Raw genomic sequence first — 23,953 nt, 5'->3', positions numbered from 1 at the left:
ATCGCATACATTTAAAAAACTTGTTTTATTAATTATGTAACAATAAGAGATTTAAAACAATTTAATTATACAGAAGATTATTGTGCTGTTGCCGTTGATGATTCTACAGCAGTTGCTAAATCTATAATTGTTGATGGATCAGAAGTAGTAATAGTAGTATCAGTAGTAGTAGTTTTGTTAACTCGATTTGGAGTTGAAATTAAACCTAAAAGTACACAATCTGCTTCTAAAAGAGTTACATCTTTTGTATTTCCTAAAAATCTTGTGGAGAGTTCTAAATCTTTGATCCTTAAACGAACTTTGGCTCCTCTGACATAGTCACTGAAAAAAAAGTGAAGTTCTCAGTTGCTATTATCTATATACTTTATAAGAATTCTTAACGTTTATTATTTTTAGTTTAATTCAATTACCTGGTATTTTTAATAGGCTTTGGACAAACACAGTGAAACTTCCAACCAAAATCTATGTACAAATCATTGTTGATGACTTGAAAGATTTTTCCTATAACCACCTTGCTCTCAGGATCACCTAACTAAATACAAAGCTAGCATCAATATTTGTTATAATTAAATATCGATAACTTTCATCAAGAAGTAACTTACATGCATTAAGTTTGAATGCCGAAGGAGGGTAGCAAACGGTGCATCCTTGTCAACATCTTTGACTGGTTCAGGAGCTGTGTATTTTTCAAATGATTTTGCAAAACCACCTGTCTTAGCTGATTCTTCAACTATTACTTGAGTTTCATTTGACTGAATCCCAACATGTTTCTGAACTTCAGTTTCATTTGGAGTGTCAGCAGAAGGTTTATCAGTGGTAAAACATCTCGATGTCAAAGGTGACAACTTGAAACTTTTGTTAGTTTTGTACACTTGGGATAGAATTCTTTCAAATCTCTGCATTTTAACTTAAATATTAATTAGCACTCCGTATTCATTAATATTTTTATGTTAAACGTTACAATCGCACATGTTTTCCTCGCCGCCAACTATTCGTCAACGAGGTTAGTGTAGCGAGCCTCGAGAACGTACGTCAGATTAGGTTAGGCTATCCACTATGTATATTTTGGAAATCCCAACGCCGGGAAATCGTAGACACGTGTGTATAGAAGAATTTTCAGAAATTGAATATAACAAGTGCGACGGGCTTAGTTGAATTGTAGCTTTACGTTACAAGTATAATTATTGATCAAATTTTTAATTCTACCGCATCGACAAAATGTATCAGTACTCTAAGTGCTTGCGAACGATATCTAACCTTCCAGTCGTACAAAAAATACGTTGCGATGTTAGTAAGAGATTTTGTAATAAAAGTAACAATGACGATCCGCCGAAAGAGCTGGAAGAAGCTCCAGTGTCGAAGTTACTCGATGAAGCTGCAACTTACAGTGAGATAAACAATACAGACTGGGCAACGACGCCATATCCAGCAACAGCCCCAATAAGCACAGATGAAAAACCAAAAAGACCCAAAATTGATCCAAGCGAAACATCTATTATTTTGTTTCCTGGACAGGGAGTCATCAAAGTAGGTGATGTCAAAGAATATCTGAGATTTCCAAGAGTGAAAGATCTGTTTGATATAGCCAATGACATTTTGGGATATGATCTTCTGAAAATGTGTTTGAAAGGTCCTCAAAAGATTTTGGATCGGACTGAATTCAACCAGCCAGCAACAGTCGTCATGTCATTAGCAGCTTTGGAAAAGCTTCAGGAAGAAAGGCCAAGGGCTATAGAGCAATGTACAGCTATTGCTGGTTATAGTGTTGGTGAACTCACTGCGTTAATTTTCTCTGGTGGAATGTCATATGAGGATGGGCTTAGATTAGTTGCAGTAAGAGCTAATGCTATGCAAAGTGCATCTGAAATGTCCCCGCAAGGAATGCTCTCATCCTATTGTACCCCAAAAGCAAAAGTATCCCAAATATGTGAAGAAGCTCGAAAATGGGCACTAGACATAGGAGCTTCTGATCCTGTTTGCAGGTGATTTACTTTAAAATTATATTTTTCATTTTTTTTAAATTTCCCAATATTAAATTATACAAACTAATAAAGGTAACTTTTTTGTTAAGGATTGCAATCTACTTATATACACAAGGAAAAATTTTTGGTGGCTCAAATGAAGCACTTGATTACATTCAAAAGAACAGCCTTAATCTTGGTTTACGTAAAGTTCAAAGACTACCTGTATCTGGTGCATTTCATACATCCTTGATGGAACCAGCTTTGAAGTCTTTCATCAAAGCATTAAACAAAACACCTTTGGAAGAACCAAATGTAAATGTATATTCTAATTTTTCTACAAACATGTATAATAACAATCTTAAGCTAATGCGGAAATATTTGATCAAACAAATCATCTCTCCTGTAAAATGGGAACAAATCTTACATAAACTTTATGAAAGGCCTGAAAACACACCTTTCCCACGAACTTTTGATATGGGCTCGAGAGGAACAATGAGAACTGTATTGAAAATGGTCAATGCAAAAGCTGCAGAGAATTGTTTTGTTTATTGATAAGTAAATTAACTCCTGAACAGTTTGTACATAATAGATATAAGTATGTAAAAAGAAAATATAAAAATTGTAGATACAATTTATAAAATTACTATCTCGTAAAAAAAGTAAAAACAATGTTTTCTAATAAAATCACAAAGATATGTATTTGCAATATTTTATTCAAAAATCGTTACAGGGCAAGGACATAAATAAATACATATATTTATATTAAACAAATATATAATATAAAGCTTGGATAAATATAGATTGTAAAAGCGCAGTCGTCGTGCATACCTAAATATAACTAATTTAGATATTCGTATTTTTATGATCCATACTAATATGATATCTGGTCATTGCATTTGGAAGTATCATGAATTTTTTGTATGAATATGAAGGTCAAAAATATCAAAATTAACAGTAAAAATCCTGGAGTCATTAGAAAAATATTTCAAATACGCATAGAAAAGGTAAAAAAATGCGCCCTGCATTTCGTAATTAAGAATGTAGTTTCACTAATAATTATAGTTGCTTAACTATTATACACCATTTTCACATCAATCTTGATGAATTTTTTAACAAGTTTTCTCTCTTGAATATTTTGAACACTTTTATAGACTAGTAACATTTAGGTCTGATAGGTTCGTCTTAGAATTCATTTAAAGAAATTCTGTATTCCATTTTATGGTAAGAAATTTCTTTTACTGAATTTTTACCATAATTTCCTAAAAAGACCAGACGGAGAGCCAAAGTAATAGTGGTTACCTGATATCAAAAAAAGCGTGGATCTTTAACTCTACAATACAAGAAGTGATTTGTAAATCCATCTAAATCAACTGATCATTCATATGGTCAGTTATTTTTCTTTTTTGATAAATACTATAATTACAATCATGTCACAAAAACAGATTTACAGGTAATTATTAAAATAGTATAAATAATATTTTGTGCAATAAATTTGATTTGTATTAATATAAAATGACATCACAATTCAGTTTGTGTGGCAAAAATAATTATTATAAGCTATAATACAATTGAATACAAATGAGTGAAATAGGACTCAGGTAACCTGCAACTAAAGCAGGTTTTAGTAGCTGCCAAGTTATTTTTTTGGTATTGAATCTTATGAGACATTGATAAGCAGTCAACAATGAATTGATAGTTTGTAATAAATGCACTATATTTTTGTGCATGTAACTTTATATGATTTTCAGTTCCATATATTTGAATTAAATTCGTGTTGGTCATATATTAATATCATACCATCATATATTTTGTTCGATTCGCGAAATTCTAGTCTCGCGAACGTAACACTATTATAAATATTTCTTAATACTTCTTTTTATTATTGGGTTACTTTATAGTTGTATATGCATTGATATTAAGCAAGACATCTTTAAAGCAAGAATAAAGAGTGTTTGATTTAAAACTTAATGACTAATTTAATAAAAAAATTTTCAGAAATCATGATCAAAGTAATGAAACAAAATTTAATTGGTAACTGTATAATCTTTGAATCTCGTCTTTTTTAGAAGACCACACGATGAATTTAAAATCCATATGATGGTGTTGAAAGGCTTTTTATCACACTGATTGAATGAAATTAATTTAAATATTACGAATATGTCGCGGTCTGCGCACTAATAAACAGCAAGAAGATAAACCAGAGCTAACTTTAGCTAATTCAGATATAGGCAATGCTTTCACTGGGAATTCTACTTTTTCTTCAAACACTTTACTTGACTGTGGTATTTCATCATGGGCTCGATGTATCAAAGTTCCATTGATATACAGCACGTTTGCTGCTTCATCTTCAGGAACGGTTAATGTTTGATAACTGTACGTTGCTTCTCTTTCAATTCTCTAAAGAGAAAAATAGTATGTTATGGAATGAATTAAATAGTTAAGCACATCAAAACAAAAATTACCTTAAGCACTTCTTGAGATTCTTTTCCAGCACCAACACAAATAACGTCAGGTCCTGCCATTGTTACTAGTGCTTTAAGACGTTTAGATTCAGCTACCTGTTGATAAACATTACATGGTTATTAGTGGGTCAATAAAATGGAATGTATTCAAAATTCTACAATAAACATAAGTATTACCTTCTACACTGTGTATAGCATGCAAGTACAAAATTGGAAAAACTACTATAATTTAATAAGTACTTTGTGATTTTATAATTACTTTGTGCTAATGAACGAATGTGCATCAGTGATGAAGTGTATCGGTTGAAGTATATTTTTGAACGTGAAGTATGAAATAGATGACTGAATAAGTGTGTTTAAGACACAGCTTTACAAAGCTTTGAAAGCAAAATAAGTATAACATATATAGAATGAAAAACTGCAGCATAAAGTTTTTGCACTTTAATTTACTTAGTTGAAGATCATTACCCTGGATTATAGCCTTTATACCCTTTTATGCATTTGTGTGAAATAATCATATTATACAAATTTTATAATATTAATTAAATGTCAACTTAAACTTTTGCCAATTGTAGAAAATAATGTTATTTTGTGATTTTGGGTACAAAAAATGACAAAATATTATTTGATGCTCACATTGTAAGCTGTGCAGAAAGTGAGGATAATTATGATTTGCGTTAAGCAGGACTCGTTTTTAAAGAGTCTGTTTAACAAAACAATCCCTAACCTGAATCAAACCTGAGGTGAGACTCTCCACTACTATTTCTTCACCTCCGTCTCCAACCTTGAATGCATCATGACATAATGATTGTATATTGATTCTGTTTGATTTGTTTTTTTTTAAGTATGCGGTATTCTAATGTAGGTATATGAAACATCATTTTGAAATTTGTGACTAGAGGGACACTTAGATATAAATAAATACAATATCAACAAAATACGACATAAAATAATGTCTACAAAGCTAATACATCTGTAAAAGACAATTAATACTCAATTTATTATCATTTCAATTTACCTTAATAGGAACACAAGGGTATTCTGGAAAAGCTGCAGCAACTGCTCTTGCACCCGCTTCATTTGTAAACTGTGATAATCCAACAAAGAATTCCCTTCCTGAAATGTAATACATTATTGAAAGTTGTATTTCTTGCTAACTTGATTACAAAATCTGTTCAAAAAATCACCTGTGAATAACACGTCACCACCATCCAAGCGAGCACTTTTATCAGCTATTTCTATAAGTGGGATTTCCAATTCTTTTTTCAGTACTGCCCTTATAGTTTCAATCTGAAAAATAAAGTTACTTTTTTAATAATGCTTCAAAGATAACAATGCACGAACTATGAACATTATTCAATAATACACTGCATCAAGACCTCATAAACTTCAATTTATAATTATAACGTTTAACACCTCCATCTCGTGTAAAGCAAAACTCCCAACAGTAAGAAATCAGTAATACGAATATAGCTATACAGATAAAACTTTTTCAACATATAACTGGCACCTGGCAAGTAGGTTAACAAGTAGTTACCAATTTTTTTACAGGAAATGCATAGCTCCGCGCAACTACTCAACTAAGACTCAACAGGAATAAAACCCCAGATTATTATTCAAGAAGACAGCTCTATAATTGCAGCGTGCACAGCAATTTGAGCACTTGCTCTAACTCTGAGAGAAAAAAACGTTAAGCACAGCTGCAATCCAAGTCGCGCATATTATTCTTCAAATACACACAGAGTGCTTACACCAACTTAACGACCTCGGCAATTGAAAAATTGGAATGGAGCACGTAACTCGCGCGCACCGGGTGACATCACAGCCGGATTGGAAATTTTTTACTCGCCGCACTACTATATGGACCCTATACGCGTATATATATATATATATATATATATATATATATATATATATATATATATATATATACTCACTTCCTTGAGGCGCGAAGGTTCGTTGGGCCTGGCGATGAGGGCAATGCCGTTGCAGACGACGGCGATGTCCTCGACGAAGACGCAGAGGGGTGAGCTCTCGTCGGGCGGCATCTCGACTACGTCGACGCCGAGCTCGCGCAGCAGCTGGGCCAGCGCCTGGTGCTGTTTTCGCGCTTCCTCGAGCTGCACCTCGCCCCGGGTTCGCAACGACAACGGGATCCGGCAGAGCACCGCGTGCGTGTAACGCACCGACATTATCTTCGTTGATTTCTTGCACACTTATGCACTAACTTAGTGATAACCGACTCCTGGAGGAGTTGTTGTCGCGTGCGCGAGATTATTCGACGCGTTTGTTGATTTCCCGATGCAGCGCGCGCGCTTCGCTTCCGAGAACGACAGAACCCGCGTCGATCTACTTTGCCGCCGCGAGTATTGTGTGTGAGTATATCTACATCTATACATATATAAACCCAACTGTACAGTGCGCGGAGGCTATAGTGTGTACATTCAATAATGATGGCATGGCGATGGCATTCCTTCTCTGATATTAGCGAGAAACTCTGTTTTGAAAAGTGGGCCAATGGAAGGGCTCGGTCGTAGCCAATCGCGGAGGTTCGCGGATAATAATTTGTTACCCACAGTGAGTATCGAATTACCGCTGAGATTCCAAATTTTATTGATTATTTATAAATTAAAGAGCGTAATATTATATGGATAGAAAAATCAACTTCATATGTAGAAAGGAATTAAGGAACATAGTTTGGATAATTAACCATAGGGGGTGAATCAAATCAATGGAACATTTGTAATTTATGCTGCAGCAGTTTATTCTTATTTTTTTCACATTCATAATGCAGATAAAAACAGTGTTTTACATTTACATATATCTGAAGCTTCTATACAGTGCTTGAAATAAGTTATAGGGATTATTTTAATTCAATCTAGTTCTGGTAACTTATTTCAAAGTGTAATACTATATAGTAAATGTCACAGAAAATCTGTATTTATATATTATTACAACTAACAACACTGTTCGTATAAGATGCATAATCAATTCACTGAAGAAAGTCTCGATTAAAGCTTTCTTTGAATGGAGTATAATCCAACACATATAAAAATATACAATATTGAGTAACTTAACAGGAATGGATCGATGTGTATATACTTATAACATAAAAATTAAAATATTACGATTATTGAGATAAAAGTCCTACATCAGCAATAAAAAATCTTGATCCATTTCAAATAAGTGACTTAAATATTATTTTCTATATTTGTTTCGTTTTCTTATTTTTCTCGCAACTCTTTTCCACGTATATACTTTACAGCTATAAAGTATCCGATTCGCGTCAAAGATTCGTTTCCTTAACATATAACGCTATATATATCACAGACTGAAAAACATTTTCATTAGGTACTTCGTAGGAAAGATGTGAAAGCAATTAATGAGGTCTAGAGACCTAATGATTGCGCTCTTTGATTTTTACAAAATTCTTGTAAAATAATTTTGATAGAAATTATATACCTAAAATATTCTTTTGTAATTTCGCCCAGTCCACAACACTCTGCGATGGTGTTTTCTGCTGCATGATTACTTTAGCAGCTTTTTGGAATTTCTCTTCGTTCCTACGAATGTACATTGCAGCATCCTGCTCCAATTGGGAAATTTTCTCTGGTCTTATTTCTGTCATCGTGAGCATTTCGGTCAAATAAGGATTGAACCTGTAGTAAACGTGATCGGGCAAGAGATCGTTCAGCATAGTGTGCACAGCTGTTGAACAATCTTTTCAATTAGTCAAAGGTCAAACTAATTATGTACTAAGATTATTTGATATGTATCGATGTAAGCATACCTTCTGTATCTGTGGCACTGTCAAGTATTTTATAAAATTTCTCTTTCCAGCTGGATGCGCTCGCTTCTTTTCTATCTTCAGCGCACGTGTTCATATTGAATGGTGTCCTTCCAGTACCAAATGAAACAACACATTGAATTGGGCTGTTTGGCCACAGTTGTTTAGCCTCGTGTATAGCAACGGCACAAGGATTGTTTACCATGATTCCTAATATTGAATTAATGAAAACGTTTAGGGGATGTTCAAATATATGATAATCTATTTGTTTTAAAAATACAAAGTAATTTAAAATTACCTCCATCCTGATGAAGATACTCTCCACATTTGAATTCCTCAAAGTAGCTGGGAGCAGCTGCAGACGCCCTCACTGCTTCCCACAATTTGTGTTTGTGAGATCCCATGTACTGACTTTCTACACCAATGGGAATCGCGTAATTTCTAAATACATAAGCCATTACACGTTCATGATTTACTACTGCAGAAATGACCGAAAACTGTAAAATAATATCCATACGTTAGAATTTGTTTTTAAACTTTCTCAATAAGTTAAACAAGGCTTTAAGATATAGTATATACCTTTGGTGCAATCGGGTCGCGCGTGGTTTTGATTAAATCTCTGTCACCTAGATGTTCTTGTAACATTTGTTCCCATAATGCAGTGTCGTAGTACGCGTGACTCCAAACCAAATTGCTGGTACCGCGCAGTGGACTCTGCGTAAATATTTTGGTACTCAGCTCCTTGTACAATACAGAAATCTCATCCAAAGATTTCCTCTTGTGACCTCCTGAAAACATTTAATTGGTTTTAGTATTAGTATTTAATGATACTTGTGATTCAATCTAAAGTAGTGCAGCAAATTTCTAATTGTGCAAATAACGTTTAATGAAAAATTAATGAATGGACTATAATGTTAAAACTCGCCAATCAAGGAACTGTATTGTTTGAGCAGGTTCAGGGATTACCTTGTTCATCTTCTCCTTTAATGGCTGCATTAAAAAACCACACATGTCATGTCACGTAATGTTTTAATGATCACACTTAATGGCTAGATCAAACAAAAAAGATTTATAAATACCTAATACTGCTGATAAAATAGCTCCAGTGCTCACACCGCAAATGTAGTCAAACATCTCGTAAACTTTTTTGCCAGTCAACTGCTCCAACTTCTTCAACATTTCTATGACGAGAACGCCGCGAATACCGCCACCATCGATGGCAAGAATTCTTATTCCTCTGGCAGGCAAAGGGTCAACATGGCCAAGTACTGCGAGAGCCTCTCTTATTGTTCCTGAAGAAGATCAATCACAAATACATGAGTTTGAGTATTAAAAAACGAGGTGTTTGAATCTTTTAAATGAGAATTGTTGAATAATTACCTCGAATCTGTTCATCTTTGGTCAATTCTCTAGTCCTCAGTAAAATCCTAATACCACCATCTTTAACAGCATGATGTCTTGCTTCTGGAAATTGTTCTATGTGTTGTAATAAATCATCTATTCTCCTCCATTTTGAAGCATTAGATTCAGCTGTGGCAATACTGTTCAAGATGTGCCTCGTTCTCGACATGATGCTATTCTTTGTAACACTAGTTTGTAAATTGGTCTTCCACTTGGGTATTGCAGGAACAGAAATTTCTTTTGATTTGTTACTCAATCTTGGTAACATAGCAGCAAGAACTTGTGGTAAATAATAATATGATTCTTTAGTTTCCATAGCAGCTTGAGGTTCAACAGGTGCCTAAAAAATATTGTTAGTTTTCAATAAACCGATTTGATAACAAACAAAACTATGAACAAGTATCGATACCCACCTGTTTTGCTTGAGGTTGTGCTGTCACCTTTTCTTCTATTGTAGGCAGGGTAGTGGCAACGGATTTTTGTACAGCGTTCTCTTTCTCTTGAGCAATCTTTTTTTCATCCTGCTCCTGCTGTGTCTTTGAGTCATCGAGCAGAGAATACTTCCTGATGGTATCGATCTGGGCATAGGTGAGCTTTTGAAAGAAGTCCAGCCATTCCTTGTTCAGCATGAGCTGAAGGTTCTTGTCATAGCTAGACTTATTGAAAAAGTCCTTGAGCTGACCAAGCATCTTTAGTCTGCTGTGCATTGTCATTTTGGCTTTGTTTACAAAGTTCAGCGGTACAGTTGATGTCAATTTGCTTGCTAAAGCAGTCGAACTCTCCCCAGCATCTCGTCCAGCAGCACTCTCCGTCAGGGGTCTGAAAAAATAAACCGAGTAATCAGTCGTCGAACACTTCGTTGAGAAAGAATGATTGATAAAACAGCTGAAAACAAAGAGTCACTCCGATTCAGACAAAAGGATAAGGTCGGAAGAATTGATATATCGCGATCTGTCAATGAACTGGCGACGCGATTTGCACTGAATGCGAGTGACGTTAACGTCGGATGACACGATCACTGATTCTTATCGACTATCACAAGCTCAGAGGCCGAAAATTTGTAAATATTTTGTATTACGTTTTAGATGCGTAGATGAAACGTCTTGCGGACGTCAGCCATTTCTGACACTTCGCTGCAGCTGTCGGTTAATATCAGCTGTGTAGATGGCGCGCGATCAGCCGAGATTTTATTTGAATTCATTTTATTCGATCGTGCGAGTGCTGAGTCGTTAAAAAAAACTACGTTAACTATATGTGCACTATAGCAGTTTTATACAAAGCATCGTACGTTCATTACAGCCCAAGTATTATCTAACAGAGATTAGCTAATCAGGTTGCGAATAGTTCAGCCAATAGAAAGTGTCGTTATATAGCGATAAGCATCGACTCTACAACATTGTTTTGATCGCGTACCAGTCGAACCACGTGTGCGTGTTTTTCTGCGGACGTTGACGTCATTCATGCACGGTATATGCATAATACTTATACATTTCAAAACTCATCGTCGGGCATATACAGATGAACTCACTGCAGCGTTCACTAATACGAACAAGACCTTTTGTTGATATTGATTTTTGATCCACGAATGCATATACTAAGACTCGCGGGCTATTTATAAAATCGAGATAGCGATTATACTCTTTCTTTACTTTCTGGTGTGAGAAAGCTCTCAGTGATGATTTGAGTGATGTGAACTATCTAAGTATATAAATAAAGTTAAAAATTGCAAAATGTTCTCACCTCGCAAATGCAACGCATCTCCGGCAGTGTCGCACGTGTTTGCTTAGGGACATAGCCTGCCGGGGTATTTTTGTGCTAGCCGTCTGATGTGCTCGAAGTGTTGGCCTGGCTCGGATATCTAGACTGTTCGCTGATCTATCGAGAAATTTCACTGCAGCACACTCTAGAACTGGTGGGTATTTTTACGAGTGATGCAATGCTCTGCTATTATACACTGCTTCTTTTCACTCTTTATTTCAAGTCGGTGATATCTCTATTATCTATTCGATTCCTGCTTTGTGTATATACCTTATTCACTTTCTTTTGTTACGAAAAATACGATTATAAATTGTCTCTTTTTTCACCACTAGATTTCTTCGTCGAAACCACACTCGTATGCAAGTATGTGCGGATGCAAGCTTATCAACAGCAGCAACAACACAAACCCGGATGCTTCACCCGGAAAGTCCGAGGTCCAGTACTGGTAAGTAGCCTCTCTCTCTCTCTCTCTCTTTCTCTCTCTCTCTCTGTGTCACTGATAACAGTCAAAACTTTTTTCCCAAACAAAAATAAGCACAATAAAATTATAGTCTCAAGTGGGACAGTCAAGAAAGTAGTAAGTATAAGTATTAAGTATAAGGTAGGCAGTTGTCTCTCGGAGTCTCGCTGGGTCACTGAAACGTACTCAAGACCTCGGCTCTCTTTATAGGCGTCGCGAGCGCTGACGTTGTCGCGGTTCATACGCGGGTCGCTCGATCGTACGATTCGAGAGAACGGAGAGAGAGAGAGAGAGAGAGAGAGAGAGAGAGAGAGAGAGAGAGAGAGAGAGAGAGAGAGAGAGAGAAAGAGGGGCGTGTATTATTTTGGCACGCGGCGCCGAGTATTTTGTTTTCCGGCTGGGGAAATTTGGCTTCGAAGAAAGCGGTGCCCGGCAAAACAAGGTTGTTATTATGTTGTTCCTGATAGGCTGGACGTTCGATAGGGTTGGGTAATCTCGTTATTTTTCGATCGACGGAATCACCGGTGCGCAGTAGTTGCGCTTTGTTTTGACGGGTTAGGATTGCGCGAATGTTGCGCGGATGTGATGCACCGGAGGTTGATGAGGTGATTCGCGTGCTCGCAGGCTTGTTAGTATAGGGTTTGGGAGTGTGGCGATTGGATGTTGTTTTTTTTTTGGAAAATGTATAATTTGAAGGTAGTGTTTTTTTTCATGGAAGATGCTTTCTGATTATTATACACTCGGGAGTGGAATTCGCGATCGATACGCGAGGTCTTATAGCTATATTTAGAAGTTAGGGGATGTTTCTCTGATTTATATTTATATAGTCTATAGTTGTATCTGTACCTGCTTAATATGCAGACTGCAGACGTTATAATATCTTTGGTATTATCTTTTCACGTATTCTTAAAATTGTGACATCGTCTTATTAATTTTGATAAACATTGTATAGAACGCAATATTAAGCATTTTATTAAGTCTTTTCGGTTGAAATTTATATCTGAGTATAATTATAGTGAATTTTTTTTTTGAAAAAATATTATAAATTATACCCGTGCAAACTATACATCAATACTAATCATAGGGCCAGGGAAACTCGCACATATAAGTCTTCGAAAACCAATAATAAGTATATACAGGTATGCCAATAGAAAGCGAACGGAACGATAATCTTTATACTATTTTTCATACAAAGTATAAATGTCGTCACTTAGCAGTCGTGACTAATGAGATAGTAGCAACTCATAAAGGTGGTACGAGAAAAATTCTTGGCGCAGCTATGTTCCTCGTCGCGCCAGCTAATCGCTAGTCGGCTGATGGCAAGATAATGCACACGATATATCTATATAGGAAAAAAAATTGATCGTTCGATGTCCCGTTTGCCAGTGAAAAGCACTTGTAAAGTTCTATTTTCAGGGCCGAGTTCGGGATTGGATGACGCATGGATTGATGTACTCACTCATAGTAGTTTTCTCTTGATACACTTCGAATTTTATCAGAGGACATCTTAAACGTGAAAAAAACGAAAATGCGGAATTTTTGATTATTTACTTCGATGTTTGTTTATATGAATAATTAGAACAGAACAATTAATCCAAGCATCTTTTCATACAAACATTGTGAAATTAGTTTTTTTTATGTTATAAGCTTCGATTGCAGATTTAATAATAAAAAAAGAACAACTATACAAAGCAAGAATGAACATCAGCCCGTTGAAAAACTAATTATGCGCGACTCGGAAGGATAACGATAAAATATAAGAATAAGCCGGATTAAAGCTTCTTTTTAGGGTAAGGCATTACGGGTACTGAGATAGATCGAGGCCTTTAAATTAATAGGCTTACCATGATCGTGCCGAGTTCACCCCCTCCCCCCCCCCTACCAAAAAGCAGCCATAAATAAACGACGTGAACTGATTACAAATGAGATTTTTCCTCTCACTTTTTGCGTCGCTCTCGCTTTAAAACAGTTGTTAGGTATACTTTACAAACGAAAAATATTTAACTAACTTTTATTTCCGCCGCAGAGCGTATATATCATTTTTATTTTATTTTATTAACCAATGGTGTTATACAATAATTCCTCTGATTCTCTGATTTACAGGTGCGCTCGTTCTCGCTCCCGATCAATTCGTAAACTTCAAAAAAGTGAAAAATGAGAAAATAAGCCAAACAAAGCTTCCAATTTAAAATTTTACTTTAATGTGTTTTTAAGAAGAAGCAGCTTGTGCTCCTCGCTTTACCAAAAACAAAAACACAGATACTCGTACGCAGCGTCGCAGTAAATCGCTAAAAGCGCAGTAACCTTTTTGTTTACAACAATTATTTTCGCAGCGGAGCAAGAGGCTGCAACCACATACCCTCCTGCCTTTGATTATTATCAAAAACAAGCGCATTCATCCCGGCTTCATCTACACGCGCACATGTGTGCGTGTTTACCTGCTCCGAACTCCCGCGAACGCTTCAAAACAGAGCACGTGTGCTCTCGTATATACCTATACACAATACTGCGCTTCGCCGGCGGGAGATAGTCGTATACGCAAATGACGTAATTCAATCGCAGGCGCCAGTGCCTAGAACTGCGGAGTATAGTAGTGGGCTTAACTAGACGCGACCTTGTCTCGCGAGTCTAGTGCGTAGGTATGTAAGCATATGCGTATAAGTATACGCATACACCTATATCTATATAGTATATCTACCGCGAGTAAATAAGAGATAAAATATAGGTGAAACGCCAGGATTGGCCGGTGATTTCGTAGACGGCGCGCCATTGGTCGAGTCGGAGGCTCGTCCGACAGTCGCACCATCGTCACGCATATAGATCTCACGATCGCGCGCTCCATATGTGTGCCAACACACCTCGCGACTGACTTCCGCGAGCGGTTGTAGATGTATGTAGTCCAGGCAATAGAGCAATCGAAATGGATGTTGTTTGATAACGCAAAAATTTTTATGCAGAACGTTGCCGAATATTGTGTACAACAATAATCTATGTTTGCCTACTCCAAAAAGTGCTTGCTAAATGCTTAAGAACAACAAATGTACCGAAATATCGAAAAATGACCCATTTTTCGATACATTTGTGTCTAAAACTTTGAAACAAAGCCTAAAATCAAAAAAATTTACTCTTTCTTTTTTGTTTATTTGACGATTTCCTATAAGGTTATGAGAATCGCGAATCGAAAAACTTTAATTTTCCATGGATAATATGCAAAAATTAGTAAAAAATCATAAGTCAACTTTGAGAAATTTTTTCGGTAAGTAAAAATTGATCAATATTTTTCAAATTTTCAGAAAAGATAGTTAAACATATGACAATTACGCACAAAAATTTTTGTAACGATCAACCGCGTAGTTTTTCACTGCCATAATTATTAATTAACAAATTATAAAAAAGTTGATCGCGCGTACCTTGTTTAAACAACAGTGAAAAAGGAGCACGCAATTTTTAACAGTTACTTAGTGTCATAATAAACAATGAGCAATTATAAAAAATATCCATTTTACGTTTTAATAACTTTTTACAATTTTTTAAAATTTTGTCAAATTTTTTCCATTATAAATAATTTGTCGTTTACAGCATCGGTTCGATGTAATTTAAAAATTGTTTCCCATCTGAATACTGCTTTGCAAGCACTTTCATTTTAGCCCAAAACGACGAAATTTGACCGTGTAGATCCGGAGATAGAGGCCCACAAAGTTAATAATAATTTATGGCTTACTTAAACGTTAAATCGAAATTTAAAAAATACTCTCTTATAGCTGGTTGCAAATACGTTCTATATTCGTCTTGTGCATTTTCGACAGATGATAGCCTAATAAAAGAAAAATCGATGAAAATACCGTAATCAGAGGAGTTCGTCGGCCGAGCGGCGTGGGAGCAGGAGTGGGGATGGCGGAGAGCAGCTGTGCTGTCGCGCGGCCCGGGTGTTTCAAAATGCGAATGCGCGGTAAAACATGAGTTATCTCGGCACCGGTAGCACTTATCGAGACGATTTTTTTTTAATTCGATGTAGCGAAATGAGAGGAATCAGAATATGCCATCAAAAAACAATATTACAAAGAAATTTTGCACGAATTTCAAGATAAAAAAAGTATGCTATTTTCATTTGCGTCAAAAAAATAGTTGTATGATTGAAAAATTAGTTTGTTGCTTAATGTTCATCAAATCATGCAACTAATTAAACGTTTCAATAATAAATATTGATAAAAAGTATATTTTCTTTCTTAAATGGTCTTTGTTTATCATAACTAACCGTCCTTTTTTATAATAAATTGTATAAATATGGTAGCGCTTTTTTCCATAAAATGGCATTATTACAGTACAATAAACATTTTGCAATAATAATACTTCATCCCAGGTATACATACTGCGTAGGAACAAGTAAAAGCATTGGGTTACTTTGATCCAGGTAGATCGCAGTCCCCTCCTTGGTATTCATAACTTAGGCCACGCCTACATATAGGTGCTTGGGACTCTAATATCGAACACGCTCATTGGTTACATTGGACCCGACTAGCCAATTAGGGATGCTGTCTATTTGAAAACTGCACTCAAGCATGCGCAAAACCCAGAAATCAAAGTTTTACGACTTTTTTGAACCGTACGTTGAAAAAATAAACATGGAAAATTGTCTGCATGTCATCGATGGTGGATTCTTGATGCTTAGAGTTGTTTGGCACCAGAAAGACAACTTCAATGATATTTTAGATCGCTACGTAAACTATGTAAAAATATACTATGCTCCACACAGTATTGTCGTATTTGATGGATATCCGGATGATAAAACCTTCAGTACGAAAAATGCAGAGCGCCAACGGCGGCAAATACGACAACAATGTCGAGAAATTATTTTTGATGCATCAATGACAGCGACAGTTTCTCAAGAAAAATTCTTATCAAATTATAAGAATAAAGCAAGATTTATAACATTCTTGAGATTAAAATTGGAAAATTCTGGATTTTTAACGAAACAAGCTCCGGAAGATGCTGATTACTTAATTGTCCAAACTGCACGGGAAGTCAGCGAACATGAAAAACCGGCTATCATTGTTGCTGAGGACATTGATGTTTTAGTAATTTTTATCCAATCAGCATCTATCAATAACAATGTATATTTTTTAAAACCTGCAAAGGACAAAATTGTCGAAAAAGTATTCTCTCGCAACTCTTTTGTAAATAAAAATTTAACTAATGTAATAGCATTTCTGCACGCCTTTTCCGGATCGGATACAACATCAGCTATGTATAAGCAAGGCAAAGGAAAAATAGTCAAGATTCTTGAAAAATATTCTGATTTGAGAGAAATGGTTGAAGTTTTCAATTCAAGAGTTGCTACGAAAGAGAATATTGCTAATATCGGACAAAAAATTATGCAAGCGATTTATAGTGGCAAGCAAATAACTGAAACAACTTTAAGTGATCTAAGGTACAGCACTTTTAAAAAATACTCGAAACAAAAAACCTTTAATTTAGCAACATTACCACCAACAGAATCAGTAACCAATCTTCATTCGTACAGGGTTTATTATCAAGTACAAATGTGGCTTGGAAATGCATTAAATCCATTAGACTGGGGCTGGAAAATTCACGACAATACACTCGTGCCTGTATATGTTGAAAGCCCTCTAGTGCCAGATGATATTTTAAAAAATATTAGTTGTAAATGTACTGTTGAGTGTAAAAAGTCATGTGGATGCGTAAAGCATGGTCTACGATGTTCCGATTTTTGTAAAAACTGTCGTGGACAAACGTGTAAAAATTATCAAACATTCAAAGTATTAGTTGATGACAACATTGGTGAAATCAATGAACTCGACCCTATTGATGAAGTTTTAGACAATGTTAAAAGTTATGAACTGCAAATGGATTGTGTAAGCGATAATGAAATTGATGTTGATGATGATGAAGATGACTATGGTACGGATGACAGTTGCACAAATCCTTCAAATCCAAAAAAAGCGAGACTAGATTTGTAACCACAAATGATGTATTATTATGTGTATAATTTTTATCTATTGTAATAAAATTAATTTATATTAATTATTCGATATGTTTACCTTGTTTATTTAATGTTATAACACATATTCCCTTATTAGTAAATTTAATTAGTTATTCTACATAAATAGGTTATTAGAGTATTAAAAAGCGTAAAAAATTTTTTTTTGAAATTTTTATTAATGAAACGTTTAAATAGTTGCATGATTTGATGAACATTAAGCAACAAACTAATTTTTCAATCATACAACTATTTTTTTGACGCAAATGAAAATAGCATACTTTTTTTATCTTGAAATTCGTGCAAAATTTCTTTGTAATATTGTTTTTTGATGGCATATTCTGATTCCTCTCATTTCGCTACATCGAATTAAAAAAAAATCGTCTCGATAAGTGCTACCGGTGCCGAGATAACTCATGTTTTACCGCGCATTCGCATTTTGAAACACCCGGGCCGCGCGACAGCACAGCTGCTCTCCGCCATCCCCACTCCTGCTCCCACGCCGCTCGGCCGACGAACTCCTCTGATTACGGTATTTTCATCGATTTTTCTTTTATTAGGCTATCATCTGTCGAAAATGCACAAGACGAATATAGAACGTATTTGCAACCAGCTATAAGAGAGTATTTTTTAAATTTCGATTTAACGTTTAAGTAAGCCATAAATTATTATTAACTTTGTGGGCCTCTATCTCCGGATCTACACGGTCAAATTTCGTCGTTTTGGGCTAAAATGAAAGTGCTTGCAAAGCAGTATTCAGATGGGAAACAATTTTTAAATTACATCGAACCGATGCTGTAAACGACAAATTATTTATAATGGAAAAAATTTGACAAAATTTTAAAAAATTGTAAAAAGTTATTAAAACGTAAAATGGATATTTTTTATAATTGCTCATTGTTTATTATGACACTAAGTAACTGTTAAAAATTGCGTGCTCCTTTTTCACTGTTGTTTAAACAAGGTACGCGCGATCAACTTTTTTATAATTTGTTAATTAATAATTATGGCAGTGAAAAACTACGCGGTTGATCGTTACAAAAATTTTTGTGCGTAATTGTCATATGTTTAACTATCTTTTCTGAAAATTTGAAAAATATTGATCAATTTTTACTTACCGAAAAAATTTCTCAAAGTTGACTTATGATTTTTTACTAATTTTTGCATATTATCCATGGAAAATTAAAGTTTTTCGATTCGCGATTCTCATAACCTTATAGGAAATCGTCAAATAAACAAAAAAGAAAGAGTAAATTTTTTTGATTTTAGGCTTTGTTTCAAAGTTTTAGACACAAATGTATCGAAAAATGGGTCATTTTTCGATATTTCGGTACATTTGTTGTTCTTAAGCATTTAGCAAGCACTTTTTGGAGTAGGCAAACATAGATTATTGTTGTACACAATATTCGGCAACGTTCTGCATAAAAATTTTTGCATTATCAAACAACATCCATTACACCCTACTTTTACTGCTCTACCGCCTGGACTAATGTATATGTATAGAATTTGGAGCCTAATTCCTCGTCGGTGCAGGCGAACTTGAAGCGACGCACGTGCTTATGCGCTTTGTTATTCTTCGTGAATAACCGGCGGCTGTACGTGCCAGTGTATAGTAGAGCTCGATAATTGTTTTGTTTTTAATTTTACGGTCGATGAAAGCGTTGTTGTTTTCTAGTCGGTGCAGCGCGTGTTTGGATTTTTCGGCGCGTCAGCGCACGTTAAATTAATGCAATAGGCCGATTGCTTATTATTGGCCCTTATTGCTGTGAGTGGAGAACGAAGGATCAAGCTTAATGCTTTATGCGGGAAAAATAAATATGAATATTTTTTATGATTAAACATTCGGAATGCGCCTAACAGTGCTTGCCAGCACGAGTGGACTTTCAGGCTCTCTTTTCTCTTAATAAAGCGGATACTCACATTTGCACTTTAACATACCCCAGCGTTAAGTTAAGTTATAGTATACTTTATTACCGAATGATTTCAACTATATACTCTCACCATTAATCTGATCGTAAAAAAATATCGCTGCGCTCGCTCAAGGTGCACAGCAGCGCGAGATCAATTTATTTATAGCGACATTTAACCATGTGATGGATAATCGTGATTATTGAAACTCATTTTTTATTCCACAACATTTCGAATGCATATATTTGCTCGTCGCTGCGAATTGTCGCTACCTCCTATAGAGAAATGTTAAAACCGTTTGTATGTCCGTAAAGTCTTCCATAAATACAGAATCGCCCGTACCAAGAATCATTGAGAATTCAAACGGTCAGTGCTAGAGAAATACGGAAAGCCGAAGTGCAGTAGCATCATAAATCGGCGCCACGCCTACGACGCGACGAGGCCGCGACCCATTATACCTGTGCGAATCTTTGGGACGCGGATCAAGTCGAGACGGATATGTATGCGTAAGTAGAGGAAAAGGTCTTAAAGCGGGTAAATTTTAGACGCTATGTCTGTGTGTCTGCGTATACCTGGACCGACGCGTTCAGTCCTTATGCTACTTAGGCGTTCGCAGACGCACCGATGCACCTATAAGTAGATCGGCTGTAACGGAGAATACCATCAGTCAAGCAGACTTCTTCGAGCGGATACCTCCTCGACGTAAGTTGAAATCGCTGCAGTGCCGAAAATTAGTCGAACTTTGCCGATTCCTTGCTCGCATATATACATCCACCAACACTGTAAGTATTTAGAAAGTCACACATAAAATAGTGAAGTTAAACCTAAAAAGAGAATTCGTATACTTAATCCATTCTTTTCGCTTCTACAGATGGCTTCTACATCCAGCTACCGAAAAAGCGTGATGTGCCGAGTTCCATATCGTCCAGTAAAATTCGGTATTATGAACCAGCAAAAAGAATTCGACCTCCAGCTGTCTCAAAAGTTAAGAGAGATATTCAAAAAACGTTCCTTCACCGATGCAGACGTCAACGAGTTCCTTCGCATAAGCACGGTCGACAGCGATTACGATTCTGCAATCGAGTTGATACTGGAACAGCAACATTTTCCATTCAACAAAATTCCCAAAGACATCCTCGCACAGCACTCGATCTTGTGGATCGCTGTTTTTGGCGCTTGTTTTAGCACGCTCGAGCTGCTCGTGTGCTTCGGTGCCGATCTTATCGAGCCACTCGGCAAACACGCCGCACTCATGCGGGTGATTACTAATATGTCGAGCCTTACTGAAAAATCGACCGTTCTGCACGCGCTGATCGATTATTATGACGGCTCAGAGAACAAGCAACAGCTCATTCGTTCGATGATCGAGCGCGAACCCAAATTATTGCTAACGCGAGACTCAATGGGACTAACAGCTCTGATCTGTGCTGTGAAGCAGGAATACATCGAATTGGTTGAAATGTTTCTTGAGAAAGCGGCAGCCGTCAATGCCCCTGCCAAGGAGGGAATAACGCCGTTGCTTTTCGCAGCTGGAACTATGGAAAGATGCAGCGAGATTATACCGCTTCTGTTAAGACACGGAGCTGATATTAATTGCAAGGATTATTCGGAAGAGAACATACTTCATTATTTATCATTTGCACCTGGCAAAAATAACGCCGTAGTCGACATGGCCAGGGGCTTCATCCAGAGGGGCATCCCTGTCGACAAGAAAAGCTTGTTGTGCGAGCACCAGCCTATACACTATGCAGCACGGATGGGCAGACTAGAACTGGTAAGCGAACGAAGCTTTTATTTTTACATATATTCTATCTCTGTTTAATAACACTGGTAGAAAATCTACCATAAGTGTTGGGCGGCACACTAACGTCTGCTAATATTTTATAAGCATGTAACATGTTACTAAATGTTCAATATAAGAGTCAGTGGGTTTGTCTATCATTAAAGTGCCATTTATTTGCATTACAAAAAAGCTATACAACTGAAATTTTACACAGATACTTACTATGCTAGCTTGAAAACATGTAACCTACACGATTATTATTTAACTGTTTGCGTTCACATTTTCACATCCAGGCTCATGGGAATTTTTTAATTGAGCAGGTCAAATTTTACTTATAGGCAGTTACGCAGAAACTACTATCTCTAGCACATTGTATTTCTGGTTTCCAGTGTATTTTTACATGAAGAAAGTGATAAGTATTTTAACTTTTTTGTCAAGGCGTTAATTAGAATTTTGACTTTTAACGGTTGTGAGAGATTTTGAGACCGATACCTGTTTTTTCTCATTCGAAAACTAACAGGTCTAGAAAGCTCATATTTTGCATATAGATTTCTTTTGTGATTGTGGAAAGATATTTAAGTTTTTCAGTTTAGGTCGATTCAACTTTAAATATCTTTTCACAATCACAAAAGAAATCTATATGCAAAATATGAGCTCTCTAGACCTGTTAGTTTTTGAATGAGAATAAATGCAAAAATGGAAAAACATGCTAGAAACCAGAAATACAATGTGCTAGAGATAGTAGTTTTTGCGTAACTGGCTATAAGTAAAATTTGACCTGCTCAATTAAAAAATTCGCATGAGCCTGGATGTGGAAATATGAACGAAAACAGTTCAAAAATCAGAATCATCCAGGTTACATATTTCTAGGTAACATAGGAAGTGGCAGTGTCATATTTTAGTTGTGTAGTAGCCTTTTTACAATTCAAAGAGCATTGTATAATGATAGACTTAAACTTACTGACTCGGATACTGAACTTTTCTTTAAATCAAACCTCACCGAGGGCGACTTTGGGCACAGAGACACAGTATATCTTCAAACTCTTTATTTTTTTAATTGAACTACTCACTGACATTTCAAAAAAAAAATTAAATAATATTCACACACTTTATTACTACTTCAAATGGGGTTAGGGTGACACTTTTCAATACACATGTTGTAATACTACACACTCTTGGTAATGATTAATTTTTACTAAAATTTCTTGCTTCTAGTTATATTACATATATTTTATGTTATCAAAGTTTCCACATTTCATTTTAAACAACTCAAACATTTCTACCAGGGTTATGAGTTATGACTGTTTTGAGAGTTATAAATTTAAACCAGCAACCAATCAGAATTACATATTAAATGCTTCACAACAAAGGCCATCATTTTTTAAAGAGAGGACTTCGATAGTGCGTAAATTTCATTTTCTAACATATGTACTCCTTTCTCTTTCCAGATGCTCCTCTATTTGGACCACGGCGCAGACGTGAACGCGCTAACGGCCGACGGTTCGTCTCCGCTGCACTACGCGGCTACGTCTCCTGGCAACTCTCGGCTGCTGCGTACTTTGCTCGAACGCGGAGCGAACGTTCAGCAACGAATATATGACAACCGCGGTTACTCATCGGGTCGCACCGCATTACACGATGCCTGCGATGAGTTTCAAGACGAAAACATCCGAGTACTTCTGTCCGCAGGCGCGGACCTAACCAGCGAGGACGGCGAAGGAAATACGCCTCTGTCTCTCATTCCTAAATTTTTTTTCTACAATTTAAAAAATACCAGCGTCGTCTTCATGATGCTGAAGATGCTGGCCATGAAAAAAGTTCGCCAGCCGGAAATCGTACTGAAGGACGAGACGCTTATAAGGAGCAATCGAAAGTTGTCGAAGTTCTTCCAAGACCTCGTCGAGCAGCTCGAGAGGACAAAGACCACGAGTATCATCCAGAACTTTACATTCTACCAACTGCTGACGATTTGCCATTGCCAGACTGCCAGATTTATGCGGAACCCTGATCTCCAAATTAATTTCGAGCGCCACAATATGACTGAATTTTCCACTTGGGCGGAAGACTTGACCAAAGCTTTTAAACGCGCGCGAAGCCACTATTGCGCTGTGTTGGAACAGGAGGAAACTATCGACGAGGCTTTCTATTGTATCTTACCGTATTTAATTACGAGAATGATGGTTCACTATATATACAATTGTTGCGCGAACGTGAAATAAGCAACTGTCAGAAACTGGATCGTTTTTTAAAATACAATCATCAGCGTCACCTTTTTTGTTATCACTTATCGAGGTTTCATCGTTAAACTTGTATCATTTACTTTGCAAGCTTTTGTATTAAATGCTGTGTGTAATTTAAGCAGAATAAATTATATACATATACATATTGAACTGAAAATGAAAACTGTGTTACTTCACTCTCTTAATCAGAAA

General features: G+C 36.2%; 5 protein-coding genes across 11 annotated transcripts; 2 read left to right on the top strand and 3 right to left on the bottom strand.

The window, feature by feature from the left end:
* Nucleotides 1-6: 6 nt before the first annotated feature.
* LOC100116984 (28S ribosomal protein S28, mitochondrial) lies at nt 7-1,266 on the bottom strand. The gene is made up of 3 exons (XM_001601293.6): nt 603-1,266; nt 411-532; nt 7-321 (listed from the first exon to the last, which is right to left on the bottom strand). Exons 1-3 carry the CDS (start codon nt 900-902, stop codon nt 78-80), a joined length of 666 nt encoding a protein of 221 aa, XP_001601343.1. The 5' UTR covers nt 903-1,266; the 3' UTR covers nt 7-77.
* On the top strand, nt 427-2,663 carry LOC100680337 (probable malonyl-CoA-acyl carrier protein transacylase, mitochondrial). Its single transcript, XM_008205002.4, has 2 exons — nt 427-1,982; nt 2,072-2,663. Exons 1-2 carry the CDS (start codon nt 1,219-1,221, stop codon nt 2,514-2,516), a joined length of 1,209 nt encoding a protein of 402 aa, XP_008203224.1. The 5' UTR covers nt 427-1,218; the 3' UTR covers nt 2,517-2,663.
* LOC100116388 (N(G),N(G)-dimethylarginine dimethylaminohydrolase 1) lies at nt 2,662-6,812 on the bottom strand. Of its 4 annotated transcripts, XM_001599799.6 has the most exons (6): nt 6,364-6,812; nt 5,614-5,716; nt 5,445-5,542; nt 5,154-5,210; nt 4,427-4,522; nt 2,662-4,361 (listed from the first exon to the last, which is right to left on the bottom strand). In XM_001599799.6, the coding sequence occupies exons 1-6, from the start codon at nt 6,616-6,618 to the stop codon at nt 4,107-4,109; spliced, it is 864 nt and encodes a 287-aa protein (XP_001599849.2). In that variant the 5' UTR covers nt 6,619-6,812; the 3' UTR covers nt 2,662-4,106. The 4 variants fall into 4 exon arrangements, 2 of the variants coding, with proteins under 2 accessions (XP_001599849.2, XP_008203223.1); XR_004345018.1 differs by lacking the exons at nt 5,154-5,210; nt 6,364-6,812 and adding an exon at nt 5,964-6,253; XR_004227872.1 differs by lacking the exons at nt 5,154-5,210; nt 6,364-6,812 and adding an exon at nt 5,806-6,144.
* Nucleotides 6,813-7,169: 357 nt separating this feature from the next.
* LOC100116903 (calcium-independent phospholipase A2-gamma) lies at nt 7,170-12,073 on the bottom strand. 4 transcript variants are annotated; one of them, XM_008204999.4, is made up of 9 exons: nt 11,355-12,073; nt 10,028-10,433; nt 9,594-9,954; nt 9,293-9,505; nt 9,180-9,203; nt 8,793-9,001; nt 8,512-8,710; nt 8,217-8,423; nt 7,170-8,134 (listed from the first exon to the last, which is right to left on the bottom strand). In XM_008204999.4, the coding sequence occupies exons 1-9, from the start codon at nt 11,405-11,407 to the stop codon at nt 7,881-7,883; spliced, it is 1,926 nt and encodes a 641-aa protein (XP_008203221.1). In that variant the 5' UTR covers nt 11,408-12,073; the 3' UTR covers nt 7,170-7,880. The 4 variants fall into 4 exon arrangements, with proteins under 4 accessions (XP_008203221.1, XP_031787415.1, XP_001601278.2 ...); XM_031931555.2 differs by lacking the exon at nt 11,355-12,073 and adding an exon at nt 10,693-11,012; XM_001601228.6 differs by lacking the exon at nt 9,180-9,203.
* An 8,203-nt stretch (nt 12,074-20,276) lies between these two features.
* LOC107981406 (serine/threonine-protein phosphatase 6 regulatory ankyrin repeat subunit B-like) lies at nt 20,277-23,902 on the top strand. The gene is made up of 3 exons (XM_016987286.3): nt 20,277-20,520; nt 20,610-21,512; nt 22,970-23,902. Exons 2-3 carry the CDS (start codon nt 20,610-20,612, stop codon nt 23,738-23,740), a joined length of 1,674 nt encoding a protein of 557 aa, XP_016842775.1. The 5' UTR covers nt 20,277-20,520; the 3' UTR covers nt 23,741-23,902.
* The last annotated feature ends 51 nt before the right edge of the window (nt 23,903-23,953 follow it).

The sequence above is a fragment of the Nasonia vitripennis genome, chromosome 5 (genome assembly GCF_009193385.2).
Source record: "Nasonia vitripennis strain AsymCx chromosome 5, Nvit_psr_1.1, whole genome shotgun sequence".
Lineage (NCBI taxonomy): Eukaryota > Metazoa > Arthropoda > Insecta > Hymenoptera > Pteromalidae > Nasonia > Nasonia vitripennis.
The sequence above is the reverse complement of the archived record's forward strand: the minus strand, read 5'-3'. Positions and strand labels throughout refer to the sequence as shown.

Coding starts and splice junctions, on each gene's coding strand:
- LOC100116388 (XM_001599799.6), bottom strand. CDS start 6,618: ATGTCGGTGCGTTACACGCACGCGGTGCTCTGCCGGATCCCGTTGTCG. Junction 5,717..6,363: donor AACCTTCGCGCCTCAAGGAA/GTGAGTATATAT, acceptor TTTATTTTTCAG/ATTGAAACTATAAGGGCAGT. Junction 4,523..5,153: donor TCACCTCAGGTTTGATTCAG/GTTAGGGATTGT, acceptor GTTTATCAACAG/GTAGCTGAATCTAAACGTCT.
- LOC107981406 (XM_016987286.3), top strand. CDS start 20,610: ATGGCTTCTACATCCAGCTACCGAAAAAGCGTGATGTGCCGAGTTCCA. Junction 21,513..22,969: donor GGATGGGCAGACTAGAACTG/GTAAGCGAACGA, acceptor TTCTCTTTCCAG/ATGCTCCTCTATTTGGACCA.
- LOC100116984 (XM_001601293.6), bottom strand. CDS start 902: ATGCAGAGATTTGAAAGAATTCTATCCCAAGTGTACAAAACTAACAAA. Junction 533..602: donor GGCATTCAAACTTAATGCAT/GTAAGTTACTTC, acceptor CTTTGTATTTAG/TTAGGTGATCCTGAGAGCAA. Junction 322..410: donor AAGCCTATTAAAAATACCAG/GTAATTGAATTA, acceptor CTTTTTTTTCAG/TGACTATGTCAGAGGAGCCA.
- LOC100680337 (XM_008205002.4), top strand. CDS start 1,219: ATGTATCAGTACTCTAAGTGCTTGCGAACGATATCTAACCTTCCAGTC. Junction 1,983..2,071: donor GCTTCTGATCCTGTTTGCAG/GTGATTTACTTT, acceptor TTTTTTGTTAAG/GATTGCAATCTACTTATATA.
- LOC100116903 (XM_008204999.4), bottom strand. CDS start 11,407: ATGTCCCTAAGCAAACACGTGCGACACTGCCGGAGATGCGTTGCATTT. Junction 9,002..9,179: donor TAAAGGAGAAGATGAACAAG/GTAATCCCTGAA, acceptor AAATGTTTTCAG/GAGGTCACAAGAGGAAATCT. Junction 8,424..8,511: donor GTATCTTCATCAGGATGGAG/GTAATTTTAAAT, acceptor ATTCAATATTAG/GAATCATGGTAAACAATCCT.